This window comes from Oncorhynchus clarkii, chromosome 19, assembly GCF_045791955.1.
Source record: "Oncorhynchus clarkii lewisi isolate Uvic-CL-2024 chromosome 19, UVic_Ocla_1.0, whole genome shotgun sequence".
Lineage (NCBI taxonomy): Eukaryota > Metazoa > Chordata > Actinopteri > Salmoniformes > Salmonidae > Oncorhynchus > Oncorhynchus clarkii.
In genome coordinates, this window is record NC_092165.1 from 51,130,724 (window position 1) to 51,153,223 (window position 22,500).

General features: G+C 45.8%; 1 protein-coding gene across 1 annotated transcript in view; it reads right to left on the reverse strand.

The window, feature by feature from the left end:
- Positions 1-22,500, reverse strand: part of LOC139375356 (kinesin-like protein KIF26B) — a 246,789-nt gene that overhangs the window by 78,527 nt on the left and 145,762 nt on the right. Inside the window, exons 8-11 of the mRNA XM_071117059.1 lie at positions 14,436-14,581; positions 14,035-14,151; positions 12,060-12,243; positions 2,058-2,244 (exon numbers count right to left, since the gene is read on the reverse strand). Of these exons, the coding sequence (XP_070973160.1) occupies positions 2,058-2,244; positions 12,060-12,243; positions 14,035-14,151; positions 14,436-14,581 (634 nt within the window). The remainder of the gene's footprint in view (positions 1-2,057; positions 2,245-12,059; positions 12,244-14,034; positions 14,152-14,435; positions 14,582-22,500) is intronic.

A 22,500-nucleotide genomic window follows, 5' to 3' on the forward strand; every position in this document is an offset into this window, starting at 1 on the left:
CTCCCCCCTCTCCTTCTCTCTCTCCCCCCTCTCCTTGTCTCTCCCCCTCTCCTTGTCTCTCCCCCCTCTCCTTGTCTCTCCCCCCTCTCCTTGTCTCTCCCCCCGCTCTCCTTCTCTCCCCCTCTCTCCCCCCGCTCTCCTTCTCTCTCCCCCCGCTCTCCTTCTCTCCCCCCTCTCCTTCTCTCTCCCCCCGCTCTCCTTCTCTCTCTCTCCCCCCTCTCATTCTCTCTCCCCCCTCTCCTTCTCTCTCTCCCCCCTCTCCTTCTCTCTCTCCCCGCTCTCCTTCTCTCTCTCCCCGCTCTCCTTCTCTCTCTCCCCCCGCTCTCCTTCTCTCTCCCCCCGCTCTCCTTCTCTCTCTCTCCCCCTCTCTCTCTCTCTCCCCCCTCTCTCTCTCTCCCCCCTCTCATTCTCTCTCCCCCCTCTCATTCTCTCTCCCCCCTCTCCTTCTCTCTCTCCCCACTCTCCTCCTCTCTCCCCACTCTCCTTCTCTCTCCCCCCTCTCCTTCTCTCTCCCCCCCTCTCTCTCTCCCCCCTCTCTCTCCCCCCTCTCATTCTCTCTCCCCCTCTCCTTCTCTCTCTCCCCACTCTCCTTCTCTCTCCCCCCTCTCCTTCTCTCTCCCCCCTCTCCCTCGTTCTTGCACTCCCCCCCTCTGTCTCTCTCTCTCTCCCTTCAGCAAGCATTAAGCCACACTGATCAGATCATAGAGAAAATGTAATTGTATACATTATTAATATAGAATTCCTGTTAGTTATGCAGAATTAAGCAGGGGCATACAGGAATCATGGTGCTCGTGTGTGGAATGATCTGCATATTTAAGCTTTCTGTCTCATTAATATATCTACAATCATTAGCACGTTTAAACCCAACTTTATTCTTATGTTTAAAGAGTAATATTAATATTACATTGATGTGATATATTGGGTTGGATATCTAGGCTGCGTTTACACAGGCAGCCCAATTCTGATCTTTTGCCTAACTATTGTTAAAAGATCAATTAGTGGCAAAAGATCAGAATTGGGCTGCCTGGGTAAATGCAGCCATAGAGATCCCTAATGAGCCAGTCACTAGCGGCAGCTGACCCAGTCCCACTCAGTCCCAAGGTTAGGGTTATTTAGGGAAGGCCAAGTCTCTACACAAGTCCTATATATTAGTATGAAATAGCTGTTAAAAAGAACTAGCTAACTGTGTCTGACTGATATTGTAAGGCCATTGAATCTCACCTCCAAGAGGTCCTCAGTGACACACACTGACAGATGAATACATACTCACACACATATACATAGTAGTGTTGAGCGATTAGTGTTTTTTGAGGTCAGTTCGGTTTTGGTTCGACTATTAGAAAATCATAAGGGTTTCGATGTTTTGATTTTATATTTATTTTTTACATTAAATGCATTAGGAAATAATGACATTACAATGGTTCTAGAGTTTTTTTAATGGAAATTCAAGGTGAACATTCAATTGCCAAAACATACAAAATATTCAATATTCTCTGTCAGGTCCACATTGGGTAGACATAAGTAGAAAAATATGAAATAATAATAATAGTTGTTTTTTATTTGATTACTTAATATTTTACTTTAAAGTCCTCATCTCAGTTCAGGCTGTAGCAGTCAGCTAGCCAGACCATCTAATATTATCTGTACTCCCCATACTGTACTGTCTTTAGTCATGCTATTTAGCTAGCCAGCCTAAGTGTGCTGCAGAGCTTCCTGACAAGATTATTTGACTAGTTCTTCAAAGTACATAAGGCATACTTTCTGTCCCTCTTGTAGTTATGTTGTGTACATTCCTCTCTCATGCGATCTGTGTGTATCTAACTTAACATAGCAGGCATAAAAACGGATCCGTCCAGAGATCTGTATATAATGAGATACTCATGTCTCCGCCACATTGAGAGTCCCAAAGGCGGGACGTGTGGCGTAGAATGTCTGTATGCTTGTGAGTGGATGCATGTCAGATTAAATGATTGTTAAGGCCATGCATTGGTTTATTTTGGACAGATTTTGGTGAGAGTGAAACCTAATATAACAACCCCCCCACAGTAGACACGTACTTGTAAGGGATGTGTTTGCTGCCGTTGACCAGAGCCAGGATGACGTTCCCCAGGGCAGACAGAGACAGACACAGCCCTGCTGCTGTGGTGCTGCTACTACCACTGCTGTCTCTGCCCTTCCCTCCTCCCAGCACCTTCACACAGCTGCCCAGGTCTATCAGGTGGAGCCTACTGCGACCCCCTGACACTGGAGAGAGAGGGAGAGGAGGGAGGGCAGGGGAGAGAGCGAAAGGTGGGGAAGGTGGTGAGAGAGAGAGGGGGAGAGAGGGAGACAGCAGGGAGGGGGAGGGGGAGTGAGAGGGCAGGGAGGGAGGAGAGAGAGAGAGGGAGGGAGAGAGGGGGAGAGAGACAGCGGGGAGGAGGAGAGAGAGAAGGAGAGAAAATGAGGGGAGGGAGAAAGAGACGGAGGAGAGAGGGGGAGGGAGAGAGGGGGAGAGAGGGAGACAGCGGGGAGGGGGAGAGAGAGAAGGAGAGGGAGAAAGAGATGGAGGAGAGAGAGGGAAGTGAAAAAAGGGGTGAGCAAGAGAGATATTAATTATTATTATTAATCGTTGTGCCAAACATATATTTTTTGTATTTCACAGTGTGTTAGGAAACCCAGTAACTGCCCTCCTCCACATCACAATTAAGTTGGTCACACTGGTCTATAATGGACACATAAAGGGTCTATGTATGAATTCTATGCAGTCAAAGTAAAGTCAAACACATTTTCCCATTGCATTTGACATTTTTGTCCAGAGCGACTTACAGTATACATTTTCATACCTTTTTTCCCCCATACTGGTCCCCCATGGGAATCGAACCCATAAGCCTGGAGTTGCAAGCACCATGCTCTACTAACTGAGCCACACGGGACCCATTCATAAAGCGTTTATAGCTAAGCACTTCATGGTAATTAACTGTGTAGTTTGTTACTCTGATCTATAACACCATCATTAAAGGTCTATGTATGAATTTTATGAGGTCAATGTACTGTCATCTCTTTTCTTCCATTTATAAAGCATTTATGAAGGATTTATAAACATTCCTCATAACAGACAAAACACAGAATGGTAAAGGAAATATGAACATATTTTATGAACATTTTCATGAACATATGAACATTTATTTCAATTTTCCCAGATGTAACGTTAGCTAGCTAGCACAGAAAACAATTGCTGAGGACATCGCCGAAGAATCCTACTATTGACATTTTCCAGTTTTACTTTTCTTGAATAGATTTAACAAAGACTAATATTCAAAGCATTCAAATTAAATTCCTAATTTCAGACTCATAGCTAGCAACAACTATTTTAGTGAGTAAAACGTACTAATATGAAGTGTGAAAATGCTAATATAGGTACCATTGATTTGCATTGGATTTCTGCCACAAATGCAAAAAAGTTAATGGGGGGTCTTTAAAAAAATATCAGCCATTAACAGGAACAGCACCATCTAGTGGTCAGAACCAGGTAATATCAGGATGCAGAATGGGACATGAACCTAACAACTTCAATGACTCATTTCTCTGAACGGGGGAACACCACCAATTTCACTGAGAATTCATTACAAAAGATGAAGAAACAATACTACATACTACTTGTCAGACAGAGAGAACTGATACGATATACTCGTTGTTGGGTTGGGATTAGCGTGGCGTGTGTGGGTTCCGTGGGTGGATTCTGACCATGTATTTGTATTCCTCATGTCTTACTCATTGTTAGTAAAAAGTTTAGTCCAAATCGGATGTTAGGTACTATATTTATTGAATATTATACAAAATATAAATTAAAATGGCAAATTTGGGAGCAATCAATTAGCTTAATTTCTCAGAGACCAAATCATATTTAAACAAAATAATATTGCAGGAATGCAAATCTTATGTTTCTAACTACAGAAGCGATTTCAAAACAATTTGAGATGGTGGGTGTCATGGTTTGTTGAAATGACATGGAACGACCCTGCATAGAATTCATTCATAGACCTTTAATGTTGGTGCTATAGAACAGTGGCAAACTGCACAGTTAACTAGTATTACGTGCTTAGCTATAAATGCTTTATAAATTGAAAAAATGTATTTGACTTTGACTGCATAGAATTCCTACATAGACTTTTCATGTGTGCATTATAGACCATTATGACCAAATGAATTGTGATGTGGAGGAGGGCAGTTAATGAGTTACGAAAGAGTTCTGATGTACAGAAGGATCTTAACGTGAGCCAGTTTGCTACAGCAGGAGAATAATCATGCGGCATCAGGAAATGCAAATTATTATATGCGTCATAATTTTTGTAGTTGTTACGTTCCCCAGTTTATGTGTTGTAGTTTGTGTATTTGCATGTGTTTTATTTCAGGAAATGGCTTCCTGAAATCCTCAAGCAGCTGATTGGTCGACTCCAGGGCTAATTGGAGAGCTGACCCCGCCCCCTCATCAAGACACAGCTGTCTCCAATTACCCATTCAATCTGAAGCTATATAAAAGCCAGTGTCCTGTTCAGCATAGAGAGATTTTTGGAGGTAGGGATTGCATAGAGAGATTTTGGAGGTAGGGATTGCTGAGAGATTTTGCTAGAGAGATTTTGGAGGTAGGGATTGCTGAGAGATTTTAGCTAGAGAGATTTTGGAGGTAGGGATTGCTGAGAGATTTTGCTAGAGAGATTTGGAGGTAGGGATTGCTGAGAGATTTTGCTAGAGAGATTTGGAGGTAGGGATTGCTGAGAGAGATTTGGAGGTAGGGATTGTGATAGAGATTTGCTGAGGTCATAGCAGAGCGATTGTTTGTGATAGAGATTTGCTAGAGATATTTTGCTGGGAGGTCATTGCTGAGAGTTGGTATGTTCTGTGAGTTTGTTGCGCAGGTAGAGCGTATTTGATGTCCTTTGTTTCTTAGTTTGTTTGTGAAATTGTTTAATATTCTGTTTCATTTGTTCCCAGGGGAGAAGGGGAAGGCACCTTGGGAGTGCTTAGGCAACAGGCCCGCGGGCATACATATACCCGTAGTATATTCACTGTCTAGGCACACTAGGTAAGACCTGGGCGGACCACCCCCTGTATTTTGGTTAGGGCACCAGGTGGTGCTAAATTAGGTAAGTAGTGGGTAGGCAGGTAAGATAGGAGAGGGGGGGGGGCTTTGAGATTTACTTTCTTTGCTTTGGTTCCGTCCAGCCCCTTTTCCCCATATTACCGTGTAGAGGAATAAAGTCCTTGTAAAACGGTACCACATTCTGCCTGTTGTCATCCTTACTCGCACCTACAGTCCATACCCTTTTCACTTCACAGAGTTTAGTTGTAGCAGGGTGTTGCGTTCCCTCTTCATAGAGGCGTGCGTAACATAATGGGGGCTCATCCGGGATCTTTCCATTAAACCCACCGGACCCTGCTGCTCTGAGCTCTCTGTGGTTAGTGATTGAGGTGTGATGGTGGGTTGTGAGTTTGGATGACTTGTTTAGTTTGGGTGTTCAGGAGACTGCATTGTATAAGATGGCTGCCTCAGCCATCTCCAAGTTTTTTGAAGCGCCCTCTATTGATTGTTTGGTGAGGTTTAGTAAAGTAGACCTTATAGCTATAGCTGACCATTATGGATTTGTTGTCCCTGAGAAAGCCCTAAAGGCTGAGCTTTTGGTGCTAGTCAGGGAGGGTTTAGTGAGAGAACGGATTCTCTCATTGCAAGGAGAGGAGACGGGTAGACCTTCCAATGCCAAGTCGGAGGACAGGGCGGAGGAAGGAGTTCCTCGTACCCCTTTTACATTGCCCCGATTCGATCCTTTATCTTCTGCTTCGGGTCGTTCAGATGGAACTACTAGGCTGAAGGTCAGGCTGGCTCGGTTAGAAATGGAGCAAAAAGATAAAGAGAGACAAATGAATTTTGAACTTGAAATTAGGAGAATAGAAGCTGACAAGGAGGTGAGGATCCGACAACTGGAGCTAGACGCTCGCTCCAGTGCGACTCCGCAAGCTGCTCATCATCCAACCCACTTCGATGTGAGTAAAAACATAGCTTTAGTCCCTCCATTCCGAGAGTCGGAAGTTGATTCTTATTTCTCTGCGTTTGAGCGTGTAGCCGCTGCGCTGCATTGGCCACTCGAGGTTTGGCCGCTCCTGTTACAATGTAAATTGTCTGGGAAAGCCCAGGAAGTAGTAGCTGCTCTCTCCCTGGAAGACAGTTTACACTACAATACAGTTAAAACTACCGTGTTGCGGGCTTATGAGTTGGTGCCGGAAGCTTATAGACAGCGCTTCAGGAACCACAAAAAAACATCTCACTGTACATTTGTTGAATTTGCTAGGGACAAAGAGTATCTGTTTAGTCGCTGGTGTTCAGCCAGCAAAGCTAACACCTTTGCTGATATTAAGGAGTTGATGCTGTTGGAGGACTTTAAAGGCAACCTCCCAGATAGAATAGTAGTTCATTTAAATTAACAGAATGTGGTGACATTGGCCCAAGCAGCAGTGTTGGCAGATGAGTATGCTTTGACACACAAGACTGTCTTTGGTGCACCTCGTTTTGACGGCCGGACGATTACGTCATCAGTTCCTCGTTCAGGTCGCTTTTCCTCTGACAACCCTAAGCCTTTTCATGAAATCCGTGAATGTTTTTACTGTCACCAAAAGGGTCACGTGATTGCGGACTGCCAAGTTTTGAAAAATAAACCGAAACAGTCCCTGTCACCGTCCCCAAAAATGAAAAGTTTAGTCAAGTCTTTGGCTCGTCCATTGGATCGAGTTGTTGATTCAGCATTTGAGAAACCGGATCCTGTCTATGCTCCGTTTATCTCTGCCGGTTATGTTTCCTTAACAGGAGAACAAGCTGATCAAAAGCCTATCCAAATCCTACGAGACACTGGGGCGGCGCAGTCAGTAATCATTACTGATGCTTTACCCTGGTCTCCTGAAACGTATTGTGGCTCACATGTCATATTACAGGGGATAGAGACAAAAACCGTACCTGTACCATTACACTGGGTCCACTTAGTGTCAGACTTGGTATCAGGACGTTTCCGTGTTGGTGTAGTATCTACACTGCCAGTAAAAGGAGTCACATTGCTACTAGGGAATGATATTGCTGGTGGTAATGTCATTCCTGTGTTAGAGGTAGTAGACAATCCAGAAATCAGAACTACAGATGAGAAATTGGTTCAAGAATTTCCAAATGTTTTTCCTGCTTGTGTGTTAACAAGGGCACAATCTCGCAAGCTAGGAGATGTGGTGGATTTGGCTAGTTCTATTTTTGAGAATGTTGAGGTAGAAGACAATGCCCCAAGTATGCCTTCTGCAATGCCGACAGTTTTTACCCCCGTAAAAACTAAGGCAGGGGAAAACGAAATTGTGCCCCAATTACATGACATTCTTTTGTCTGTCACCCCTGATAAGGTGATTGAATGTCAAAAAGAAGACACCAGTCTTCGCAAGTGTTTTGCTTCGGTAATTTCCATTGAGGAAGCTAAAACTAGAGAGACCGCCTACTTTATGGAAGCAGGAGTTTTGATGCGTAAATGGGCATCTCATGACACCATTAATGACTGGAGTGAAGTGTGTCAAGTGGTTGTTCCTACACCGTTTCGACAGCAGGTGCTGTCACTCGCCCATGACCAGGCGTGGTCTGGACACTTGGGGATCACAAAGACTTATAACCGGGTCCTTCGTCATTTCTTCTGGCCAGGTTTGAAGTCTGACGTGGTCCAATTTTGTAAAACATGTCACATATGTCAACTCACTGGGAAAGTGAATCAAACAGTTCCACGAGCGCCACTCTGCCCGATTCCTGTGGTGGGGGAACCGTTTTGAAAGAGTGATAATTGATTGTGTAGGTCCATTGCCGAAAACCAGGTCAGGTAACCAGCTCCTACTAACAATAATGTGCAGTTCTACTCGATACCCAGAGGCTATTCCTCTCCGTACTATAACGGCTAAGACTGTGGTGAAGGCACTAGTGAAGTTCTTCTCTACGTTTGGACTCCCTAAAGTAATCCAAACTGATCAGGGATCCAACTTCATGTCTAAACTGTTTTCAAATGTGTTAAAGACATTGTGTATTTCCCATCAGGTCTCTAGTCCGTATCATCCAGAGAGTCAAGGGGCTCTAGAACGCTGGCATCAGACGCTGAAGGCAATGCTACGCAAGTATTGTATGGATACCAGTACTGATTGGGATGAGGGGGTGCCCTTTGTCCTATTTGCTATAAGGGAAACGATACAAGAGTCCTTAGGGTTCAGCCCTGCTGACCTTGTGTTTGGACACACCCCACGGGGTCCGCTTAAAGTTTTGAAGGAGCATATCTTATCTCCTACACCCAGTAGCGCCCCTAAAAATGTGTTGGAATATGTCAGTAAGATGCGGGAGAGACTGCACGCCGCATGTGCGTTAGCCAAAAAGTCTCTCTCCTCGTCTCAAAAACGCATGAAGTTGCATTATGACAAAAAGGCTGTTGGCCGTTCATTTGCACCAGGGGATCAAGTTTTAGTTTTGTTGCCAATCCCTGGCTCATCTCTGTCAGCACGTTTTTCTGGACCATATCTGGTGGAAAAGAAAATCAATGACACCAATTATGTGATAAAGACACCAGATCGAAGGCGTTCTTCCCGTGTGTGTCATGTTAACATGCTGAAAACGTATTATGTGTGCGATTCTCCCGACAGCTCCTCAAGTAAGCCGGTCCAGCCCGCCGTCTCCAGTGTGGCTGCGGTGGTGCTGAAGCCTGGCTGGGACCTAGATGAGGATAAGGAGGACGGGTTGGAGTTACGCCATACGTTACAGCAAGGTGAACGTCTATGTAATTCAGAGATGCTGAAGAAGTTACCCTCTCAAATGGAACATTTGGATAGCGATCAAACTAAGGATCTTATCCTATTGATAAACAGTTTTCTCAGTGTGTTTCAGGACATTCCAAGTCGCACATCCATCTTGGAACATGACGTGGATGTGGGGAACGCTGTTCCTATACGTCAGCATCCGTACCGGGTTAATGCTAAGAAAAGGGAGGTAATGAAAAGTGAGGTAGCTTATTTATTACAGAATGACATGGCAAAACCCAGTAACAGCTCCTGGAGTTCCCCATGTATTCTTGTTCCTAAGCCTGACGGTACATCCCGCTTATGTACGGACTATCGTCGCGTAAATGCAGTTACAAAGTCTGATTCTTTTCCTCTACCTCGCTTAGATGACTGTATTGATAGAATTGGCTCTGCTGCTTACGTTAGTAAGTTAGATTTGTTAAAAGGTTATTGGCAGGTGCCTCTGACCTCTCAAGCTTCTGACATGTCGGCTTTTGTTACGCCAGATAACTTCGTACAATACACTGTGATGCCCTTTGGCATGTGTAATGCACCTGCTACTTTTCAGCGGCTAGTTAACATTGTGTTTGCAGATCTGCCAAATTGTACTGCTTACCTTGATGATGTGGTGATTCATTCGTCTACCTGGTCTGATCATCTCTCCACTTTGAAAAGTGTGTTTCAGCGGTTGGAGAAGGCTTCTTTAACCCTCAATCTGGCCAAGTGTGAGTTTGGGAAGGCTACAGTGACTTACTTAGGTAAACAAGTGGGACGAGGTCAAGTGCGCCCAGTAACTGGCAAAGTGGAAGCAATTGTTGCTTTTCCTGCTCCCACGACTCGCCGCCAGTTGCGCAGATTCCTGGGGATGGTAGGGTACTATCGTACCTTCTGTAAGAATTTCTCAACGGTAGTAGCTCCCCTTTCATCTCTGCTTAGTCCCAAGGTACCATTCAAGTGGTCCAAGGACTGTAACTACGCTTTTGAGTCCGCTAAAGCGCTACTTTGTAGTGCCCCAGTGCTTGCCGCCCCCAACTTTGACAAACCTTTTAAGTTGGAGGTAGATGCTAGCATAGTGGGGGTGGGTGCGGTTCTCTTACAGGAAGATGAAGACGGTGTGGATCGGCCCGTCAGTTTCTTCTCCCGTAAGTTCAACTCGTGTCAGTCAAGATACTCTACAATTGAACAAGAGACGCTGGCTTTATTGCTTGCCTTACAGTTCTTTGAGGTATATGTGGGCTCCAGTGCCTTGCCTGTTATGGTCTTCACGGACCATAATCCATTGGTGTTCTTGAAGCAAATGTACAACCAGAACCGCCGCCTTATGCGGTGGGCTCTGATTGTACAAGGATATAATGTACAGATAGCTTATGTGAAGGGCTCGGCGAATGTGGTTGCTGACGCTCTATCACGGGTTTACTAACTGGGGAAGCGATGGCTTTTGTTATTGCAAAACTAGGTTTGCAATTTTTGTGGTGGGCGTGTTACGTTCCCCAGTTTATGTGTTGTAGTTTGTGTATTTGCATGTGTTTTATTTCAGGAAATGGCTTCCTGAAATCCTCAAGCAGCTGATTGGTCGACTCCAGGGCTAATTGGAGAGCTGACCCCGCCCCCTCGTCAAGACACAGCTGTCTCCAATTACCCATTCAATCTGAAGCTATATAAAAGCCAGTGTCCTGTTCAGCATAGAGAGATTTTTGGAGGTAGGGATTGCATAGAGAGATTTTGGAGGTAGGGATTGCTGAGAGATTTTGCTAGAGAGATTTTGGAGGTAGGGATTGCTGAGAGATTTTTCTAGAGAGATTTTGGAGGTAGGGATTGCTGAGAGATTTTGCTAGAGAGATTTGGAGGTAGGGATTGCTGAGAGATTTTGCTAGAGAGATTTGGAGGTAGGGATTGCTGAGAGAGATTTGGAGGTAGGGATTGTGATAGAGATTTGCTGAGGTCATAGCAGAGCGATTGTTTGTGATAGAGATTTGCTAGAGATATTTTGCTGGGAGGTCATTGCTGAGAGTTGGTATGTTCTGTGAGTTTGTTGCTCAGGTAGAGCTTATTTGATGTCCTTTGTTTCTTAGTTTGTTTGTGAAATTGTTTAATATTCTGTTTCATTTGTTCCCAGGGGAGAAGGGGAAGGCACCTTGGGAGTGCTTAGGCAACAGGCCCGCGGGCATACATATACCCGTAGTATATTCACTGTCTAGGCACACTAGGTAAGACCTGGGCGGACCACACCCTGTATTTTGGTTAGGGCACCAGGTGGTGCTAAATTAGGTAAGTAGTGGGTAGGCAGGTAAGATAGGAGAGGGGGGGGGCTTTGAGATTTACTTTCTTTGCTTTGGTTCCGTCCAGCCCCTTTTCCCCATATTACCGTGTAGAGGAATAAAGTCCTTGTAAAACGGTACCACATTCTGCCTGTTGTCATCCTTACTCGCACCTACAGTCCATACCCTTTTCACTTCACAGAGTTTAGTTGTAGCAGGGTGTTTGTTGCGTTCCCTCTTCATAGAGGCGTGCGTAACAGTAGCTGATACATACTTTGTGAGGGCAAATCAAGTCTGAAATTTCAAAGTGGAAATTACAAACTTTAGAAGCTTTTTTACAACTCAAATACACTCCAAAAGAGTGATCAAATTATGATCCTACATCTGTATGACCCTCGACTACACCATTTGACCCGTAAAATTTACCTTGAGGATTCAATCTCCTCGGTGAGAAGAAGAAGAAGATAGATCACGGGCCTATACCGGCCGTGGAGAAATGGGGCTGGTACAGGCCAACAACACATTCTCCTAGCCATGTTATCAAGCATCTCACTACGCTATCACACACTATTTATTCCCTCAAAAGGGCTCGTGACATCACACTGTATAATTAGCACGGAGACAGTCTCACTGACAACCTGGGACACGACAGACAAACTCAAACGAGCCCAGAGCTGCAGAGGATGAGATACAGGCGATCTGAAGCACACTCTCCTAGCTGTCGTTGATGAATGTCTTTAGTTTGTGTTTATTATCAAATCATCACAGATTATATTATTTTTTTAAACTATAAATATATAGTATATATAAATATATAGTATCAATCAGTACTGTAGGGACGGTACAGTCTAGGGTGACATTTTCATTATTTTATTTCTATTATAAAGAACGGTCGTGTCCATTAAAGTGTGTCTGTGTGTGTGTGTGTGTGTGTGTGTCTGTGTGCGTGCGTGTCTCTGTGTGTGTGCGTGCGTGTGTGTGTGCAGTACTCACTCCCTCCCTTGCCAGTCTTCTCCATGCGGTACTGGTAGATGTGCAGTGTGAACAGCATGTGTGAGTTGAGATGCTCCTCCGGGTCGGAGTCAGCTCTGTTGCTATAGCGAGCTGCTATGGCTGCATCCAGGAAGAAGGCTGCTTTCTCTGGCGTGGGGGCTCGCAGCTCACTCTGGTTCTGGAGCTGGGAAGAACATTACAGAGTAGGTGAGAAAAGACACTCATTCTTTAGTCAATTTGACTTTGGTTTCACTATTAGGAGAAAAAAATACTAATTTTACAAACAACAGTCATTTCTGTGTGTAAGTGTGTGTGTGCGCGTGCGTGTGATGCAGTGTGTAGTGTCTGTAGAGTGAGACTCACATTATCACTAAACTGCTGCGGGGTATCATTACAGCATGAGATTATCTCAGATTAGCTAGGGTTTACACTGATACCCCTGTCTCACACACAATACTCCTATCAACATTTAACCACACACACTAATCCTATCAACATATAACCACACACACGCACGAACGCACCCTAATCGCATCTACATATAACATAATGGTGATAAAATCCTGTCTGTCTGTTTCTCTTATTGATGTTTAGAAAAGACACAATGATAATCCCTAAATGAGCAGAAAGCTATACCAGCTAAGGGCAACACAGTTTGACAACCACATTAAGATCTAAGGCTGCCAAATCACACATGCTCACGAGCCCCCCCCCCCTCCCCTCTCTCCCCCTCCCACCTCCCACCTCCCACCCTTCCTCCATTATGAAGCATAGTTGCTAAATCAACCCGGAAGAGAAAAGCACCAATTGAGGATCAATCCACACAGGGGGATAGATAACTGGTGGGTTAGCTGGCAGTGTTCTGATTCTTTTATGAAGTTTGCGGTTTTGCTCTTCTCTACAGATAAGGTGTGTGTATGTGTGTGTGTGTGCATGCATGTGTGTGCACAAGTGCTTGTGTATGTACAAGCACTTGCATGCATGCGTGTGTACAAACGCATATGTTTGTGTGTATGAGCGTGCACATGTGTGTGCCTCTCTGCATGTGTGTGTGTGTGTCTCCATAGAGACAGTGTTAGGTGAAAAACAGCCAGCTAAAACAACAGAGCCGGGTGCCTGGGGGTAGACACACAGAGATATATCATAATATACTACTACAGTGCTCTAGGTCTGATACTGCCATCCTCACACACAGTCCTCCAGCTGCCTTAGCAGTGTGGGTTTCCTTTAACACCACAGTTAGTTACAGCAGAGGAAAACACTAGAGGAGCCACAGCACTCTCCTAGTCTCAACCATGGGAGATTCTCAGCACAGGAAAACACGAGAGGAGCCACAGCACTCTCCTAGTCTCAACCATGGGAGATTCTCAGCAGAGGAAAACACGAGAGGAGCCACAGCACTCTCCTAGTCTCAACCATGGGAGATTCTCAGCAGAGGAAAACACGAGAGGAGCCACAGCACTCTCCTAGTCTCAACCATGGGAGATTCTCAGCAGAGTAAAACTCTAGAGGAGCCACAGCACTCTCCTAGTCTCAACCATGGGAGATTCTCAGCAGAGTAAAACACGAGAGGAGCCACAGCACTCTCCTAGTCTCAACCATGAGAGATTCTCAGCAGAGGAAAACACGAGAGGAGCCACAGCACTCTCCTACTCTCAACCATGGGAGATTCTCAGCAGAGTAAAACACGAGAGGAGCCACAGCACTCTCCTAGTCTCAACCATGGGAGATTCTCAGCAGACTACCTCTGTCGCTCTCCTTGTAGTCTTGTGGATTCATCATGAGTTACTTCATGTTATCGTCTCTCTCTGTGTTCAGCATGGACCCCAGGAAGAGTAGCTGTTGCTGAAGTCAAAGCTCAAAGCCATCTAGATAATGACACTAGTTAGCTGGACGGCGGCAGGGCGTGCAGGGTTTTGTTCCAGACGATCAAGGTTAAGTTGATTAGTTAACAAGTTGACTAGTGCCATCTTACCTGCATGCCACAGATGGGGTCCTCGCAGAGGTAGACTCCAGGGGACTGGCTGTCCTGCAAACTGCCTGTCGCCACTTCAGATAGCAAGTCCTTCAGGTTCTCCTCTTTACCCCACACCTAGAACATAGAACACCACCCTCAGAACTCTACATCTATCCCTCACACCTAGAACAAGTATCTCATACATATTGCATACCGTTAATTCAGTCATTTGTACACAAAAGAATAAGGATTGGTTTCCCAGACCCCGATTAAGACTACTCCTGGATAAAAATGCATGGAGAATCTCCCTTAATCTGAGTCTCAGAAACCGGCCCTTAAAAAGCCCAATTCTGATCTTTTACCACTAATTGGTCTTTTGACCAATCAGAGCAGCTCTGTTGCCCATAAGTGTAACAGACCTCTACGGCGGAGACTCGGACAGAGAAACGTGCTCCTGTCTTCTCCTTCCTCTCGTTGATGAGTTTGAAGAGCCAGGAGATGGCACAGGGGATGATCCCCAGGGTCTGCATGGACTCGTCACCACCTATCATGGTGTAGGATTTACCTGTAGGATGGACACACACACACACACACACACACACACACACACACACACACACACAGGAGAGGAAGAGATGAAAGATGAAAGTTCTGAGTGTGATCTGGTTTATAGATCTAGCCATTCTAGTAAACACTCCCAGAATGATTAGAACTCCATCAGCAGTGGAGTACAATGGTCATTAACATGATATCCTCTACCAAACACACACAGCCTGTCCTCCCTCCTCTCTATCCTCCTTCCCCTCTCTTTCTCCTGCTCCTCAATCCTCCTTCCCCTCTCTTTCTCCTGCTCCTCTATCCTCCTTCCCCTATCTTTCTCCTCTATCCTCCTTCCCCTCTCTTTCTTCTCCTCCTCTATCCTCCTTCCCTTCTCTTTCTCCTCCTCCTCCTCCTCTATCCTCCTTCCCCTCTCTTTCTCCTGCTCCTCTATCCTCCTTCCCCTCTTTCTCCTCTATCCTCCTTCCCCTCTCTTTCTTCTCCTCCTCTATCCTCCTTCCCTTCTCTTTCTCCTCCTCCTCCTCTATCCTCCTTCCCCTCTCTTATCCTCCTCTATCCTCCTTCCCTTCTCTGTCTCCTCCTCCTCCTCTATCCTCCTTCCCCTCTCTTTCTCCTGCTCCTCTATCCCCCTCCCCCTCTCTTTCTCCTCCTCTATCCTCCTTCCCCTCTCTTTCTCCTGCTCCTCTATCCTCCTTCCCCTCTCTTTCTCCTGCTCCTCTATCCTTCTCCTCTATCCTCCTCCCCTTCTCCTCCTCCTCTATCCTCCTTCCCTTTTCCCGTTTCTACAGCCCATCCCTTCTGTCTGCTTTTAAATTAACTCTGGTTTTAGCTAAATGTGTCAGGTTCGGCAAGGGGCACTGACATCTTCCGTATGTTTGTGTGCTTTTCACACACACTCTGGTTGAATGTTGTGTATATGTGTGTGTGGTTTGACACCCAGATTGTCTGTGTGCGCAGAGCGATGCATTCAAGTCTGCTGACCCACAGACCCCAAAATAACCCAGCTGTAGATGAATTGAGAGTGTGGGCATGCATGTGTTTATGTGTACGTGCTATGTGTGTGTATCACCACTGTGTGCCTACACCTGTCCCTCTGAGCTGCGACATAGGGAGACGGCCCCTGCTGTTGACAGGAGAGAGATCAAACTCACGGCTAAACAAAGCCATATGTCACACACACAGTTGCCGGAGTGTGCCAGCTCCTTATGGGGTTGATAATGTAAATACAGTGGCTTACGAAAGTATTCACCCCCCTTGGCATTTTTCCTATTTTGTTGCCTTACAACCTGGAATTAAAATTGATTTTTGTGGGGTTTGTATCATTTGATTTACACAACATGCCGACCACTTTGAAGATGCAAAATATATTTTTTATTGTGAAATAAAACAAAAAACAGAACTTGAGTGTACATAACTATTCACCCCCCCCCAAAGTCAATACTTTGTAGAGACACCTTTTGCAACAATTACAGCTGCAAGTCTCTTGGGGTATGTCTCTATAAGCACATCTCTATAAGCACATCTAGCCACTGGGATTGTGCCAGTTCTTCAAGGCAAAACTGCTCCAGCTCCTTCAAGTTGGATGGGTTCCGCTGGTGTACAGCAATCTTTAAGTCATACCACAGATTCTCAATTGCAAATGTAAAAGAGTAGGAAGGTAAGGCAATAAATAGGCCATAGAGGCGAAGTAATTACAATATAGCATTAACACTGGAGTGATAGATGTGCAGATGATGATGTGCAGATGATGATAGATGTGCAGATACTGGGGTACAAAAGAGCCAGAGGATAAATAACAATATGGGGATGAGGCAGTTGGGTGTGCTATTTACAGATTGGCTGTGTACAGGTACAGTGATCGATAAGCTGCTCTGACAGCTGATGCTTAATGTTAGAGAGGGAGAAATAAGTCTCCAGCTTCAGTGATTTTTGCAATTTGTTCCAGTCATTGGCAGCAGAGAACTGGAAGGAAAGGCAGCCAAAGGAGGTGTTGGCTTTGGGGATGACCAGTGAAATATACCTGCTGGAGCGAGTGCTACGGGTGGGTGTTGCTATGGTGACCAGTGAGCAGAGATAAGGCAGGGCTTTACCTAGCAAAGACTTATAGATTACCTGAAGCCAGTGGGTTTGGCTGCAGATATGTAGTGAGGACCAGCCAACGAGAGTATACAGGTCACAGTGGTGGGTAATATATGGGGCTTTGGTGACAAAATGGATGGCACTGTGATAGACTGCATCAAATTTGCTGAGTAGAGTGTTGGAGGCTATTTTGTAAATGACATCGCCGAAGTCAAAGATTGGTAGGAAAGTCAGTTTTACGAGGGTAAGTTTTGCCAGCATGAGTGAAGGATGCTTTGTTGCAAAATAGGAAGCCGATTCTAGATTTAATTTTGGACTGGAGATGCTTAATGTGAGTCTGGAAGGAGAGTTTACTGTCTAAACAGACACCTAGGTATTTGTAGTTGTCCACATATTCTAAGTCAGCACCGTCCAGAGTAGTGATGCTAGTCAGGCGGGCAGGTGCGTGCAGCGAAAGGCTGAATAGCATGCATTTAATTTTCACTAGCATTTAAGAGCGGTTGGAGGCCACGGAAGGAGAGTTGTATTGAAGCTCGTCTGGAGGTTAGTTATCAGTGTCCAAAGAAGGGCCAGATGTATACAGAATGGTGTCGTCTGCGTAGAGGTGGATCAGAGAATCACCCGCGGCTAGAGCGATATCATTGATGTATACAGAGAAAAGAGTCAGCCCGAGAATTGAACCATGTGTCACCCCAATGGAGACTGCCAGAGGTCCAGACAACAAGCCCTCTGATTTGACACACTGAACTCTATCTGATAAGTAGTTGGTGAACCAGGAGAGGCAGTCATTTGAGAAACCAAGGCTATTGAGACTGCAGATAAGAATGTGGTGATTGAGAGTCGAAAGCCTTGGCCAGGTCGATGAAGACGGCTGCACAGTACTGTCTTTTATCGATGGCGGTTATGATATCGTTTAGGACCTTGAGCGTGGCTGAGGTGCACCCATGACCAGCTAGTAACCAGATTGCACAGCGGAGAAGGTACGGTGGGATTCAAAATGGTCGGTGATCTGTTTATTAACTTGGCTTTCGAAGATTTTAGAAAGGCAGGGCAGGATGGATATAGGTCTATAACAGTTTGGGTTTAAGGTGTCTCCCCCTTTGAAGAGGGGGATGACCGCAGCAGCTTTCCAATCTTTGGGGATCTCAGACGATACGAAAGGGAGGTTGAACAGGCTAGTAACAGGGTGTACAGATGTTCTGTACTTCGCAACTTTGTCCCTGACCTGTTCGGAAAGGTCCTTGGTCTTCATAGTGCCGCTTGCTGGGTAGTGCGCCTTGCTTAGTAGTGTTGCAGACTCTGGTGCCTTTCAGAACAGGTGTGTATATACTGAGATCATGTGACAGATCATGTGACACTCAGATTGCACACAGGTGAACTTTATTTAACTAATTATGTGACTTCTGAAGGTAATTGGATGCACCAGATCTTATTTAGGGGCTTCATAGCAAAGGAGGTGAATACATTAACACACACCACTTTTCCGTTTTGAAAAGCTATTTTTCTAATTTCACTTCACCAATTTTGTCTATGACCTTTGCATTAAATCCAAATAAAAATCTATTTAAATTACAGGTTGTAATGCAACAAAATAGGAAAAAAGCCAAGGGGGTGAATACTTTTACAAGGCACTGTACCACAATCAGCAGCAGAGTGGTCTGGCCTGGGCCCAATCAGCAGCAGAGTGGTCTGGCCTGGGCCCAATCAGCAGCAGAGTGGTCTGGCCTGGGCCCAATCAGCAGCAGAGTGGTCTGGCCTGGGCCCAATCAGCAGCAGAGTGGTCTGGCCTGGGCCCAATCAACAGCAGAGTGGTCTGGCCTGGGCCCAATCTGGCCTCAATGGAGGCCTGAGAGGAACACTTGCACTCTGACTCAGATAGCAGTACATAGACTAGCAGGCTGGAGTCAAGAAAGCCCACAGCGACAGGAGTTTTACATCGATTAAAGACATAAAGATGGCTGCCATTAAAGGGATGGCCATACTGCCCAGGGCCACTAATCCAATCAGAGGGCTCGGGGAGGATGAGCTAATATAAGAGCAAGAGAGCGTGGGACTCAATTATATACCCCGCTCCTGCTGTTCTCCTCTGCTGTCCTCCTCCCCTCTCTTCTCTTTCAGTTCTTATTGAATCTCATACACTCAGTCCCTGTTGAATCTCATACCCTCAGTCCTTATTGAATCTCATACCCTCAGTCCTTATTGAATCTCATACCCTCAGTCATTATTGAATTATACATACCCTCAGTCATTATTGAATCTCATACCCTCAGTCCTTATTGAATCTCATACCCTCAGTCCTTATTGAATCTCATACCCCCAGTCCTTATTGAATCTCATACCCTCAGTCCTTATTGAATCTCATACCCTCAGTCATTATTGAATCTCATACCCTCAGTCCTTATTTAATCTCATACCCTCAGTCCTTATTGAATCTCATACCCTCAGTCCTTATTGAATTATACATACCCTCAGTCCTTATTGAATTATACATACCCTCAGTCCTTATTGAATCTCATACCCTCAGTCCTTATTGAATCTCATACCCTCAGTCCTTATTGAATCTCATACCCTCAGTCCTTATTGAATCTCATACCCTCAGTCCTTATTGAATCTCATACCCTCAGTCCTTATTGAATCTCATACCCTCAGTCCTTATTGAATCTCATACCCTCAGTCCTTATTGAAGCTACACTACCGTTCAAAAATGTGGGGTCACTTAGAAATGTCCTTGTTTTTGAAAGAAAAGCACATTTTTTGTCCATTAAAATAACATCAAATTGATCAGAAATACAGTGTAGACATTGTTAATGTTGTAAATGACTATTGTAGCTGGAAACAGCAATTTTTTTATGGAATATCTACATAGGCGTACAGAGGCCCATTATCAGCAACCATCACTCCTGTGTTCCAATGGCACGTTGTGTTAGCTAATATCATTTTAAAAGGCTAACTGATCATTAGAAAACCCTTTTTCAATGATGTTAGTGCAGCTGAAAACTGCTGTTCTGATTAAAGAAGCAATAAAATTGTCCTTCTTTAGACTAGTTGAGTATCTGGAGCATCAGCACTAGTGGGTTCGATTACAGGCTCAAAATGACCAGAAACAAAGGACTTTCTTCTGAAACTCGTCAATCTATTCTTGTTCTGAGAAATAAAGGCTATTCCATGTGAGACATTGCCAAGAAACTGAAAAATCTCGTACAAAGCTGTGTACTACTCTCTTCACAGAACAACGCAAACTGGCTCTAACCAGAATAGAAAAAGGAGCGGGAGGCCCCGGTGCACAACTTAGCAAGAGGACAAGTACATTAGAGAGAATAGATACACCCTTTTCAGCACCCCTTAAATGACAGGAGAATGGATACACCCTTTTCAGCACCCCTTAAATGACAGGAGAATGGACACACCCTTTTCAGCACCCCTTAAATGACAGGAGAATGGATACACCCTTTTCAGCACCCCTTAAATGACAGGAGGATGGATACACCCTTTTCAGCACCCCTTAAATGACAGGAGAATGGACACACCCTTTTCAGCACCCCTTAAATGACAGGAGAATGGATACACCCTTTTCAGCACCCCTTAAATGACAGGAGAATGGACACACCCTTTTCAGCACCCCTTAAATGACAGGAGAATGGATACACCCTTTTCAGCACCCCTTACATGACAGGAGAATGGACACACCCTTTTCAGCACCCCTTAAATGACAGGAGAATGGATACACCCTTTTCAGCACCCCTTAAATGGCAGGAGTATAATTATGGGCATTCTTTGATTTACAACATGAAATGGTCAGCCACACAGAGTGTGTGTGCGTGAGTGTGATTTGGCAGTCTCAGGTCTTAATGTGGAGTGGGAGAGGCAGGACTGGCCTGTAATGCTAGCTGATCTCTATTAGCGACCAGTGGAGCAGTTTATTCTATTTCAACATCAAACACACACACACATACATACACACAAACATAGGCATACACACACTTTGCCTTCTCTTACAGGTCTGTAACCTCAGGCCCACCCTCCATCATTCAGTGGTCCGTTTGAAGCAGACGTTTCCTGGATGGAATATAAAAGGTAATTGTGTTCTCCAGGCCAAGCAGGCTAGTGGAGCAGAGAGGACTCTGTCTTTGTTCCTAAAGGGAGGATTCGGTCTTTCATTTCCACGACCACTGAAACAACATGAGTGTCCACTGACATCACACCACAGGCTTTCCGATTCTAGAAGATTTTACTAGCAATGGCCGTGCTGTGTGGTGGGGACACTTTCCTTAGCTGACTGTCACTCTGGATAAGAGCATCTGCAAAACTTGACCGCTGTTTGTTATTCTGTCGAGTGACGTTTATCCTTTGTGTGTGTGTGTGTGTGTGTGTATACACTTACATGTAGGTGTGTCTGGGCTGTAAGACTAAGTTGATTCTGTCACGGGTAGACTGATTACATGAGTGTGAAAGCATGGTTGTTGAAGGCAAACTAAGACAGAGAGGTTCCAGAGACTTGACCAGGCAGGTTCCTGACACTTATTACTGTGCCGGTCTAAAGAAGGACTTCAGTGGGATTAAAACCGTGTTGATCCAGCTTCCTGCTCAGACAAGACCTCTCTCTCTCTCTCCCTTTCAGTTTCTTTCTCTCTCAGTTCCTGTCTTTTTAAGGCGCCCATCTCTCCCTCTCATTCTTCTTTCTATTTCTGCTCTTTCCCCCTGTCTCTCTGCCCCTCTACCCTTTCTCCCCCTCTAGCCTTTCTCCCCCTCTACCTTTTCTCCCCCTCTACCCTCTACCCTTTCTCCCCCTCTACCCTTTCTCCCCCTCTACCCTCCACCTTTTCTCCCTCTACCCTCTCTCCCCCTCCCTCCACCCTTTCTCCCCCTCTACCTTTTCTCCCCCTCTACCCTTTCTCCCCCTCTACCCTTTCTCCCCCTCTACCCTTTCTCCCCCTCTACCCTCTCTCTCTCCCCCTCTACCCTCTCTCTCTCCCCCTCTACCCTCTCTCCCCCTCCCTCTACCCTTTCTCCCCCTCTACCCTTTCTCCCCCTCTACCCTTTCTCCCCCTCTACCTTTTCTCCCCCTCTACCCTTTCTCCCCCTCTACCCTTTCTCCCCCTCTACCCTTTCTCCCCCTCTACCCTTTACCCTTTCTCCCCCTCTACCCTCTACCTTTTCTCCCCCTCTACCCTCTACCTTTTCTCCCCCTCTACCCTTTCTCCCCCTCTACCCTCCACCTTTTCTCCCTCTACCCTCTCTCCCCCTCTACCCTTTCTCCCCCTCTACCCTCTCTCCCCCTCTACCCTTTCTCCCCCTCTACCTTTTCTCCCCCTCTACCTTTTCTCCCCCCCTACCCTTTTCTCCCCCTCTACCTTTTCTCCCCCTCTACCTTTTCCCCCCCTCTACCCTTTCTCCCCATCTACCCTCTCTCTCTCCCCCTCTACCCTCTCTCTCTCCCCCTCTACCCTCTCTCCCCCTCCCTCTACCCTTTCTCCCCCTCTACCCTTTCTCCCCCTCTACCTTTTCTCCCCCTCTACCCTTTCTCCCCCTCTACCCTTTCTCCCCCTCTACCCTCTACCCTTTCTCCCCCTCTACCCTCTACCCTTTCTCCCCATCTACCCTCTCTCTCTCCCCCTCTACCCTCTCTCTCTCCCCCTCTACCCTCTCTCCCCCTCTACCCTCTCTCCCCCTCTACCCTCTCTCCCCCTCCCTCTACCCTCTCTCCCCCTCTACCCTCTCTCCCCCTCCCTCTACCCTTTCTCCCCCTCTACCCTTTCTCCCCCTCTACCCTTTCTCCCCCTCTACCCTTTCTCCCCCTGTACCCTCCACCTTTTCTCCCTCTACCCTCTCTCTCCCTCCCTCCACCCT